We start from the raw sequence: 11578 nt of genomic DNA, 5'->3' as shown, positions 1-11578 counted from the left end.
TGGCCTTGTAAATATTTAATACCACGAGGAGAGGGTCTGGTCCTGTGTCACTCAGCAGAGGCATGTGGGACACACACGCATGCACACACACACACACACACACACACACCACACACACACACACACACACACACACACACACACACACACATCCATGGCAGGCAGGACCAGACACGGTGACATACGTGGCAGAGACATGTTTCACCTTCATGTTATTTAAGGTTTTTCTGGAAAGGGGATGACCTGTCACTCGCTCACGCACCACCAGACATGTCGCATATGTATGGGACGTTTTGATTGGTCGCAGTTGTAATTCCCTTTTAGGTAGATGCTTTTGAATTAATAATTGTGTAGTTGTCTTACACTCCATTTTTTTGTATTTATTTTCAGGCGTCTGGATCACAATGAACTGACCTCCATACCAGAGTTGGGACAGGCGGCCTCCAAGATTGCATTGCTCTACCTGTGAGTACTGTCCCACTTAATGCCTGTTTCCTGCCATTTTCTTCACATTGTTTGATGACCCCATTTGGAATTAACCATAAATGATCTTTTGTGGGGCGATCCTTTGGACAGTTTGAGGAGGCCGTGGATAAAACACAAAAGTCCTCCGCCCCCCCCCACCTCCTGGTCCCTGTGGGCCTTGCTGGCACTAATGCCAGCAGAAGTGTTGGCAGCAGTGAGTGTGTGGTCAAGCAACTGACCAGTCATGTACGGGTTGGACTGTTCCCGTGTGACTCGGTTCCCATGACGTGCTGCCATTGCTGCTGCCTCCTCCTAGTAAAATCCTTTCTGTTGGACCTTACTGGCCTCCTGCTTAGATTTACTGCCCTATTTGGGTTGGGGCACTGCAGCACATATGTGTTTGTGTGTCAAACAATTTGTCAAAAATGTTAATGTGCGTGTGTTGCGCGTTTTAAAGCACACAGAGAAGTGAACCCTTCTTATTCCTCTTGAGGATAATGTAGAAGATCAGATTTTTTTTTTTTGTTAAATTCGATTATATGATTACCAAATGGTTAATCTGATTCTCACAGTTAATGTCATGACTGACACGCGGCCAAGACATGGACCTCGCTGGGCATGTTGTGTTTATCAGCCTCCAACAGCTCTCTTCACACGTTTGTGTGTGGCTGCAGAACATACTAACTTCCCATTCAACCAGAAAGCAACAAGGCAAAGACCCCTTGGCTATGCGTGCGCTAGCCATTCCACCCAGACAGTCTGTGTATTTTCTTTTACACCTCACTAGCGCGCTCGCCCTCACCCTGCTAGTAAAACGCACAGCTGTCGACCGTCGCTATGCCGCTAGTTAGCCCCCAGGCCCCCTCTGTGTCATCTGCCTTCTTTCTCAGAAGTCGTCCAGACATCGCCCATGTTTAGTCACAAGGGAAGTTCAAGGTAGCCTTGTGCAACACTCAGTTTCCATGCTAGCTTTTGTAGTGTTTATTTAAATACAAACAGCGTGGATATATTTGACTTATTCAAGTTTACTCTGCAGGAGTTTGCCTTTACCTGCACCATTCCTCTCTGGCTCTTTTTCTACAAGGCAAGGGATTGGTCGTTGGGCAGGGGTGGGATGGTGGTCTTTTTTGGCCTGACTTATAGCCTGTTGCTATGGGAAAGCCTGCAGAAAGAAGGTGTGTGTGTGTGTGTGTGTGTGTGTGTTTGAGTGTGTGTGTGTGTGTGTGTGTGTGGGGGAGGGGGTGTTGGTCATAGCTTTACGAAGCCGCACAGCTGAAGGCCCATCGGAGCTCTTGCAGCTGCAGCTGTCAATCAGAATGCTTACTGTAAAATGGGTGACAGGGAGCATGTGTGTGGGGGGGGGGGGGGGGGGGGGGGAGTGAGTGTGTGTGTATGTACGTGTGTTGGGGGGACGGTAAGGGAGTAGCGGTTGGGTCAGCGTGACATCATCATGACTGTTGGACAAAGAGGCGTGGCTGTGAAGGAGGACGAGGATGCGGTGAAGGCAGGATATGGGGGAGAGAGACAGGGGGAGAGAGAGAGAGAGAGAGAGATGGGAGAAGTAGAGATCTGGTGTGTAGGGTTGTGTACGCACTCCAGGCTCGCCTTTTGTGTGTGTGTGTGTGTGTGTGTGTGTGTGTGTGTGTCTGTGTGTGTGTGTGTGTGTGTGTGTGTGTGTGTGTGTGTGTGTGTGTGTGTGTGTGTGTGTGTGTGTGTGTGTGTGTGTGTGTGTGTGTGTGTCGAATGTGCCTTGGCGTACGCAGCCGCACGGGTGGCAGTGCGTCGCAGACCAAATTCCTTTGCTGTGGTCTAGGATCGGCTGGAATGCCGTCCGACTGCAGGTTTGTGCGTGACAAGTGGTTTGGAAGAAGAACGCAGGCACGCACACACAGAGACCCACAGAAACACATGCACAGACACTCGCAGAGTGAGAAGATCTGTAACCTTGGACTCTCTCTTGGTTCTCGGGCAGACAGAGAGCCCTTCAGATGTGGCAGACCGATAGTGTCTCTGTACTTAAGTCGCCCGAGCTCATCATTCAGATGGACGGGACTGACTGCCACTGACATACAGGATGAATAATGTCCTCCTCACACACACACACACACACACACACGCTTAGTTCCCACAAAGACACAGAGGAGAAGCTGCTGCTGGAGCCTCCACTTTGGAGCGCTGGTCATTTTGATCTGAAGCAGTTGCTCGACAATTCTTCTCTCTCTCTTTATTTTTTTCTGTTCTGTTCTCTCTCTCTCTTTCTTTTTTTCTGATCGTCCTCTCTGTACAGTATCTCTCTGGCTTTCGTTGTCTCTCGCTCTCTCTTCCTCTCTCTCTCTGTTATTTCTTTATTTTCTCTCACTCTCACTCCTTATCCATTTGATCTCTCGCCCCTCATTCTGGTGGAGTTCATGGGGCGGAGATAAGCCACTTACAGCGTTAATCTCTATGCAGTCTGCATCGTCACCAGTGTTTTCCCATCTATGTTCCTCGTACAAATTTGCTCAGCTCTCAATCTGAGGGCCAAGCCAGAAGGAGGCATGGCTGGAACTCCTTAGCGGGGACTTTACGCATTTGCTAAAAAAAACAAAAACGCAACCCCCAGGACTTGACAGCTTTTCGCTTCAAAACAAACCAGCCCGACATAGGACCGTATGCCAAGCTCCCACAGCCCCAAAATGCACTTGGCCAGCCCGGCTTGGTGTCCCACAGGCTCCCAGAATGCTCTTCCCAGCAGGAGGTCTACAAAAAGAGAAAAAGGAAAAGAGAAATTGTGAAGGAAGGGTTTTTAAAAAAAAAAAACCACCCGCTTCAAAGTGACAGCGGAGCAGCACAAAGTGGGTCTTTGTGCACTGATGGGCCAAGGCGACATTCAAGAGAAAGCCGTCCACGGCGCTCCAGATAAAATCATATGGCCTGCGGGCGGATCAGATCTGTGACATAATTCTGCTATTGTCCCCGTGTCGGGATTCAAAGGAGTCCATTGCCCCCTCCTCTAAAAGAGCACACGAAAACCAATCTGAACAGACGCTATACTGTACAGCGCTAATGTGTCTTCAAAAGAGGTGTCAGGAGGACCAATGGCCTATTTTGATAAAGATCTACATGGGGTTTTATGGTGAATAGCGCTTCCAGCCATCACAGAACTCTTGTTGAGCTGAGCTATCGCTGGACGTGTGATAATCACTGTTTTGATAAACACAACTGTTGTGTCTGTGTGAGCGTACGTTCGCTTGGGACTTTTTCTCTCTCTCGCGCGCGCTCTTTGTTGCTCTTCCACAGCTGCTCTCGGAGTGTGGGAGAGAGAGAGAGCGAGAGAGAGAGAGAAGAGAGAGAAGAGAGAGAGAGAGAGAGAGATAGAGATAGAGAGAGAGATGGCTATGGAGGAAGTGAAGAAGGAATTTGGCCCGTGTGGACTGAGAAACAGAAAAAGAAGAGAGGAGAGTGAGAGAGGGGCCACCAGTTTGAAATAGATCTGTTTTTCCCACCAAAGGTCACCAGCTGTTGACCTTATCTCTCTCTCTCTCTCTCTCTCTCTGTCTCTCTGTCTCTCTGTCTCTCTGTCCTTCTCAGTCTCACCCTTTGAACGAAGGTCCCTTTCCTTGTTTGTTTGTCTCCAACTCATCTTTAACTATTTCCGGTGCTGTTTATTCAGGTGGGCCACTGTGGAGTGACCCCTCCTCCCTGGCACTAAGTAAATGTGTGTGTGAGAGAGGGGGCTGGAAAGGAAGGAGGGACTGACCTTGTTTTGATGGAGTTTGACTGGTAGAACACCTGCTTGCACGAATAGACACACAGCCATGCAGACAGACACACACACACACATATATACACACAATCTGACCAGCATCCAAGCTCTCGATGGAAAGTTTTGTAAATGCTGCGTCACGCTTGAACCTCAGTGTTCTTTTTGTTTCTCTTGGTTTTGCTTAACCTTTGGGCCTTTACCAAGGGTCAGGCAAAATAACTTATTTGGCCAAACATTTTTTATATAAAACTTCGATGGAGCTTGTGTGCGCTCCAAAACGATGACACATTGTGTGTCAGTGCGTGTGTCTCCATAGTTGGCCGTGCTCCCCTCCTTGCACCATCCTCTCCGTCTCCAAGGTAAACAGAGAGACGTGATTGGGATTATTTTCTTTCTTTGCTTTCTTTTCTTTCTTTCCTTCTTTTCTTTGGTTCCTTCTTCCTTTCCTTCTTTCTTCTCAAGTGTGCGTTCTTTCCTGTATATCAGTCATAGGAGCGATGTGCAATTGTCTCAGAACCAGAGACAGATTGGTCCCTGGTCCCCCCCCCCCCCTCGTCCCACTCCGGGCCCCCGTAGAGGGACACTAGAGTGGAGATCTTGGAAGCCTTGAAGTTATTCTACATTAAATAATTAGAAGTATGTAGCTCGGTTATTATTGAAAGGTTCTATATTTGGTGTAATGTTTACAGATAAATTCCACCTGACCACATGGGAGAGAGTTTTTCCGGCACTGAATCACACCCTAAAAGCGACCATTGTGCCATGTTTGGTTAGCTCCGTTTCATTGGGTCGAGACAATAAGCAGCCAGCTGTCACTACAACAGCACTCCACTCACCACTAGTGTGAGCTCAGCGCTGAAGGTTCCCACATCATTGATTGGACATTAGACTACGATCGATTCCAAATCTTTGCGTTATCTGCATTTCCCCAACACAGAGTCAAGTACAAACGAACCCCCCCCCCCCCCTCCCCACAGCTTGAGTTGTTGATATTAAAACACATTTTTGAAAGGAGTCTGTGATAAAGGCGTGAGAAAATGTACTATAAAGTATACATACTTAAGTGCGTATGCAGATGGAAAGATGTCATAAATCGGTCCGTTGTCTCTTTTTTTTGAAATGGTAAAGCTTAGCATATACGACAACATTGACTGTAGTCTTTTGGGTTTAAATGGTAGTTCTAATCCTTTGGTCGGAAATGGTCATCAGCAAACGGACGTTACGCAGACTCTCTTGAGAATCGCTCAATAAGTTATCTCCATGATCCATCGTGGTCTCAAGTGCTCAGTGAGTCCTAAATCCTCCGGGGTCCTCCGGAGAAGACGCTGTGAGGAGGGAAACCCATGGCTCAGGTGTCCACGTGGTTGTTTATAGAGGGCCAGTCCTCTGTTTGGAAGCCTTTTAGAGTGTGTGTGTTTAGCTGCCAGAACCCAAGACCCACTCTGTACTGTGTACTCTAGTCTCTTGGCTCCTCAAGGGCCGTTCTCAGAAGCTAAGAACGTTTTGTTGAGTGGGGTTTTCTCATAAGAGGAGTTGGGAAACTTGCGAACCGGGGTTGTGATTATTATCGCGTGTTTCAGCTGGTTCTCGACGTCCTGGAAAAAAAGAATAACGATGGCTAATGGTAATGGCAGAAAAGGGCTAACGATGGACCATTTCTGCTCTGTTTTTCCAGACATCATAATAAGATCCGCAGCATCGATGGCACCAGGACCAGAGAGCTGGTGTCGGTGGAAACCCTGGACCTCAGCAACAATGATATCACTGAGCTGCGCACTCACTGCTTCCCCGCGGGCCTCCGAATCAAAGACCTGTGAGTACAAGCTCAGTGGAGCCTTGCAGCTCATCTACATGAGGCAATGAGGCATTGTAACACACTCACCCACTGTATCCATTTCCCACCCAATGCGATATTGAGTCCTATTTAATAGATGTTGTTTCCTTGCCTGCTTACCTTTTTGATAATCCCGACCTATTCCAAGGGTTTTTTTCCATTGGTGGTCCTACCAATGTGAGAGTGATGACACACAGGCCCTGATCCTAACCATTCTTTGTTGCAGGTACCTGAGCAGCAACAAGATCAATGTGTTGGAATTGGGGTCTCTGGACCACCTAGGGTCCACGCTGCAGGCGCTCAGACTGAGCAGGAACCGGATCGGCCAGGTCCCGGTACGGGCCTTCCAGCTGCCCGGCCTCACCCAGCTGTGAGTACCCGACACACAGGTTTTATTTACGCCGTTGTAAAGCCTATGCTCACCCAGGAAGCAGAGCTGGACTCTCTTCTCTTAAAGGGGAATGGCAAATAAAACAAAGGTCATTAGTGTGGGAGAAAGAAAGGGCACTTCAGACCGTAATCCAATTCTTCAGGCCTCCATTGGATTAGGAAAAAAAAAGAGAAGAAAAGTGAAAACACGCTAGGCAGCTGTGTGTCGGCCTGCTGCAGGCTTTCTGTTGGTTGGAACATCTGAGAAACACAATTCAGCTGGAGAGGAAATAACGTTGATTAGGTTTGGCTGTAAAATAACCAATAAACACCCGGTGACAATGGGGGAAAAAGGGAATTCTCCTTTCCTCCTCTCTCTCTCCTCTGCATCTACAACAAGTGGTTTATAATGTTTACAGTTGCAGGGGTTTCTGGCAAAGAATAAAGAATACAAAAATATATATACATAAAGAAGAAGATGGATAGATAAACACGACTGCGGGCTCACTGAGTCTAAGGAAACGGTTGGCGGTTTTAAAAGGGAAGAGGAGGTGGTGCTGGCGTGTTTATCTAGCGCTGTGTGTTTAACATTCAGAACCCCATTAGTGTTGAGCTACATGTCTGGGGGTGTCCGCCTGGGTAAACACGGCGTACTGCAGGTGATTTACAGCCTCACCTCCACATCCCTGCGAGCTGTGCTCTCCTTCCCTGACCCGGGATCCATTGTCCCAGTCCACCACCCCCACCCCCACCCCCCACTCCCCACAGCCTCCCATCCAACCAACACGCCTCCGGGCCCAGCGTGTAGCGCCAAGACCCATCCGTAGCTCAACACCTTCATTCTCTAGCCCTATGAAAAGGCACACATGTAAAAAGCTTCTTCTATAGCTCCAGCGGTTGCTTCAGGTGCCCTTTGTGGGACAGGTGGCCCCCTAGTGACACTGTATCTGCCAACGCTGGTGGCCATACACGCCGCACACAAAAGAGTCTGTGTGGAATGGATGTTTATGCTCCCCGTGCCAGGGGCCATTACATCCCTCATGCACGCACACACACAATGATGCATGCATACATTCACACCCACACACGTGCACCTGGTGTATGGGTTGAACTTGACACGCAGTAGAGGGCTGACTCTTTTGACAAGGTGGAGGGAAGAGAAACTGTGTTTATCAGAAACCTGTCATCTTCTCACATTTCATCTTTTTCATGTCTCCGTTCACCACAACAAATATCAGCCTTTTCGCATTCTTGCTCTGTCCTCAACTTGACCCCCGTCTGGATTTATGAAGCCGTGTTCATGCGCTGGAGGGACTTCGGTGTCGCACACACACACACACACATGCGCACACGCACACAAACAAACACCAGTGGGCCCCTGAGTGCCACAGGTGGAGGAAATACAGCTACAGCCCAGGAATGCTGCTGTAGGCCAGGTGCTCGCAAGCACCCAAAAAAAAAGCACCTCCTCAAAGTGCAACGTGTATGTCGAGGGATTCTCCGGGTTTGACTAAGGTGTGATGGATGCAGAGGCAGCATGAGGGCACAGCATTCCACAGCCGGGATAGGCTGTTGGATACACAGAGCAGTCAATAGGTGGCGGTTGATTTTTGGCCTCGCTCTACAGTAAGATGGTTTCATTCCCATAGAGAATAAGTATCATCAACACACCTCCTAGAGGTTTCTTTCTTCCCTCGTCCTCTTTTGTTAATCCACTCTCGGTGTGTCTGTGCATGTGTTTCCCCTGCAGTGAGCTGAACAGGAACCGCATCCGTCAGATAGAAGGGCTGACCTTCCAGGGCCTCTCCAGTCTGGAGGTGCTCAAGCTGCAGCGGAACAACATCAGCAAGCTGACGGACGGCGCCTTCTGGGACCTGGCCAAGATGAAGATCCTGTGAGTGATTTGTGGAGCATGTGTGTGGTGGAGGGCAGGTTAACCCTATTCCAATGAACTACCGCAGGTGTGCCGCCTCACTCAGCCCCTGAGTCTGATCAGGCTCACCCAGGCCAGGTGAGGCTGCTCAAACCGGCAGCCAACCACAGACGTTCCCATGGTTGGAGATGGGATCGCCAAAGTCTTTTTTGTTTTCTTAGCATAACCGGTGGTAATCCGAGTGATCCTCAAAGTCCTTGATGTATTGTGGTTTGTCATTGAAAGATATGGGTACCATGCACTAGGGTAGTACAATGGTTAGGGTCTGACTCCCTGCCAAAAGGTTCTGGGTTCCAACCACAAAGTCTGCAATCTACCTGTAGGCACCCCTACGCAAGATGCCTCACGCAACACCTTTTAATGACGTAAAAAGAAACGTTGCTGACCTACTGTTGACCATAGAATGACGTAGATATAAATGTGTATGCTAACCGGCCCTGCACCTGCTCCACAGTCACCTGGACTACAACAGCCTGAGGGAGGTGAACAGCGGCTCGCTGTACGGCCTGAGCTCCCTGCAGCAGCTCTTCCTCAGCAACAACTCCATAGCCCACATCAACCCGGACGGGTGGAAGTTCTGCCAGAAGCTCCGGGAATTGTACGTTTAACATTTATTCTTATATATATATATATATTTATACCTTTCTGTTCCACCTCACAGCTCCTACCCCAAACCGTATCTAAAAAGATTTTGGGCCTTAGACGTCGCCTGACAGATCATATGTTATCTGCAGTGGAAGGTCTAGAAGCCTCCAGATAAGCCTGTTTATCCCATAATTAGACCTGAGCTCAGAGGTACTTAGCCCTCCGACAAGAGTTTTTGTTGCAGCTCCGAGGCGTGGTGGTGTTGGCGGGGTTAAGCAAACTGGTTTGTAATCCTGCGCCGTTTGTGTTGCAGTAACGGCACCTGAAGAATCACCCCAGCGCTCTTTGTCCCCATGATCAGGGGAGCTCCTTATCTGACATCTCTCCCAGCTTTTCACCGTCACGTGGTCAAGTGCTGCATTTTGTTGAGCACCGGTTCTTAGGTGCCCAATTTGTTTGCTTCTTGCAACTAAACTGAAACTACGACGAGGCCCAAAGTGTTGTCTTCTTTCCTTTGTTCGCCCCTGGGTGTGCATCTGGGTCTGCAACTAGGGCCTGCATCATTCTCTCTCTCTCTCTTTTCGCCAGTCCTGTAATACAATTTTATAATTTTATTTTAATTTCAGAATCCAATGATGTGACATTACCCTTCCAGTCTGGTCGGTGTGTGTGTGGGCAGCTAGTTAGTGCATTGCAACCAGTCTGGGCTCAGTGTTTCTCCACGTGAGCAGTCAAGCAGAGTCAAAAGTCTGGGCACCAAACACATGCAGCCAAGGGCCATAGAGAGGGCAATAAAACGCACAGCGCCTATAATACTGAGTTCATCCTTGTTAAATAACAAAACACATGGGGAAGTGTTTTGTCTCAGTCTCAGGTGTGTTAACGTATTTAAAGTCTGGTACCATGGTTGATCTTTTGTGTTTTTGGTATGAATGGAAATCAAAACAACGCAATGTTATGTGGGTGTGAACAGACTTCACACGGCTTTCTGACCTTTTAAAAAAGGTTCAAACTTGGCCTGCGAAAGGACTGCATCCCAATCCTGCTAAATGTAAGGTTTACCAATGCAGAATCGAGTTTAGAAGCCATCACAAGCTCTCAACAAAAAGTGCTTGGTAGAATTTACTCACTTGGCACTGCTTTCAAAGTAAACGACCAACCATCAACGGACCAGCCCATGGGGCATACAGAGGATCTATCCTTTTGCAGTCATTTCTAATCCAGACCTTTTAACACTCCTAATCCACTCAGTTTATTTGATCACAAAAGAGATCTGATGTTTCCATGGTTATGACAGTTTACCACACACTTTAGAACTGCAGTTGCGGACACATAAAGAGGACATGGAATCATTATTCATTATTGTCGAATATCGGGCGGTCCATTTTCAGATGTCTCGTGGTAAAGTCCTGCTGGAAAAAAGCATCAGCTTAGTGGCCAGTAGACTGCAACTACGAGGAAACCCTTTCTTAACGGAGTCTCCGTTACCCCGGTTTGCTGCCAACCTGTCTCCCTCTTCCAGACCTCACACTATGTTTCTTCGCTACACTCATTTTTCCCCCACTCGTGCGCTGTCTGTCTCTGTGTGTCTCGGTTCCGCCTCTCTCTCTCTCGGCCTCCCTCCTAGTCTGACTCTGCCTCTCCCTCTCTCTCTCTCTCTCTCCAGGAATCTGTCGTACAATAACTTGACCCGTCTGGACGAGGGCAGTCTGGCCGTGCTGGGAGATCTCCATAGCCTGCGTCTGGGACACAACTCCATCAGCCACGTCGCTGAGGGTTCCTTCCGAGGCCTCAAGTCTCTGCGTAATCTGTAAGTACCCACCAGCCAGCCGCACACACGCACCCTTGCCTTCCCCAGCACCAGCACCTCCACCACCGCCATCCACCCAAAACAAACCTTGCCCTTGCTGCTAATAGGGCGAGAAATATGCCTCTCGGGTGCAGTGAAAGTTGAGAGGTTTTTAATATTGGCCTGGCCCGCAGGGTGATAGTTAATATGGGGCCTATGGGGCCTAATTGGTTTTAGTCAGCAGGCTGGTTCACTTCTCGAGGGCGACCAGGGTTTTGGCCGTTTCATCTCATTTACATTCCAGTTTATTCAATGGCTCGCCACTTTTGTGTGGTCCCATATGCCGCTGATTCAATTGGACCTTTTATTTCATTCACATTTTTTTCCCTCTGTCCGTTGGTAACGGACTTGGATGCACATGTCTCCTCATGCTTGAACACCGGACACCGGTTTTGTTTAGTGCCATGAAAAGCACGTTGGGAGTTTTCTGTCCCCTCTCTGTTCCAAACCGTTGCACGGAAATGTAGAATAGGCGATGAAAAGAATCAAATGCAGAAAAGAGAGTGACTTAGTAGGGGGAAAATGCCAGGAGAAAGGTTTTGGCGAAGGGGGGGAGCTGTTTGACTTGTTAATGATGGTTTCTAACCTAAAGTCATCTTGGCTGAGGCTGTTCTCCTGGGGGAGAGCCATTAGGAAGGAGGCTGTGCTTGTGCTCACTAGACAGGCTCTGTCAGCATGGTGAAAGGCCATGCATTCAGCAGGACCTCTTCCACTGCTACACATCACACTGGCTATCCAGTTGGCTGGATACAGAGGGAATGCAGCTTCCGAGAAAGAGGGAACAGTTTGCCTGCAAAC

At 48.7% G+C, this 11578-nt stretch overlaps 1 protein-coding gene across 1 annotated transcript in view; it reads left to right on the top strand.

Annotated features, from left to right (window-relative positions):
• Nucleotides 1-390: 390 nt before the first annotated feature.
• Nucleotides 391-11578, top strand: part of lrig1 (leucine-rich repeats and immunoglobulin-like domains 1) — a gene marked incomplete at its 5' end in the record, with an annotated part of 23396 nt that continues 12208 nt past the window's right edge. Inside the window, 6 exons of the mRNA XM_084490090.1 lie at nucleotides 391-465; nucleotides 5886-6023; nucleotides 6271-6414; nucleotides 8164-8307; nucleotides 8801-8944; nucleotides 10598-10741. Of these exons, the coding sequence (XP_084346216.1) occupies nucleotides 391-465; nucleotides 5886-6023; nucleotides 6271-6414; nucleotides 8164-8307; nucleotides 8801-8944; nucleotides 10598-10741 (789 nt within the window). The remainder of the gene's footprint in view (nucleotides 466-5885; nucleotides 6024-6270; nucleotides 6415-8163; nucleotides 8308-8800; nucleotides 8945-10597; nucleotides 10742-11578) is intronic.

The sequence above is a fragment of the Micromesistius poutassou genome, assembly GCF_964030765.1.
Source record: "Micromesistius poutassou genome assembly, contig: SCAFFOLD_3793, whole genome shotgun sequence".
Classification (NCBI taxonomy): Eukaryota; Metazoa; Chordata; class Actinopteri; order Gadiformes; family Gadidae; genus Micromesistius; species Micromesistius poutassou.
The sequence above is the reverse complement of the archived record's forward strand: the minus strand, read 5'-3'. Positions and strand labels throughout refer to the sequence as shown.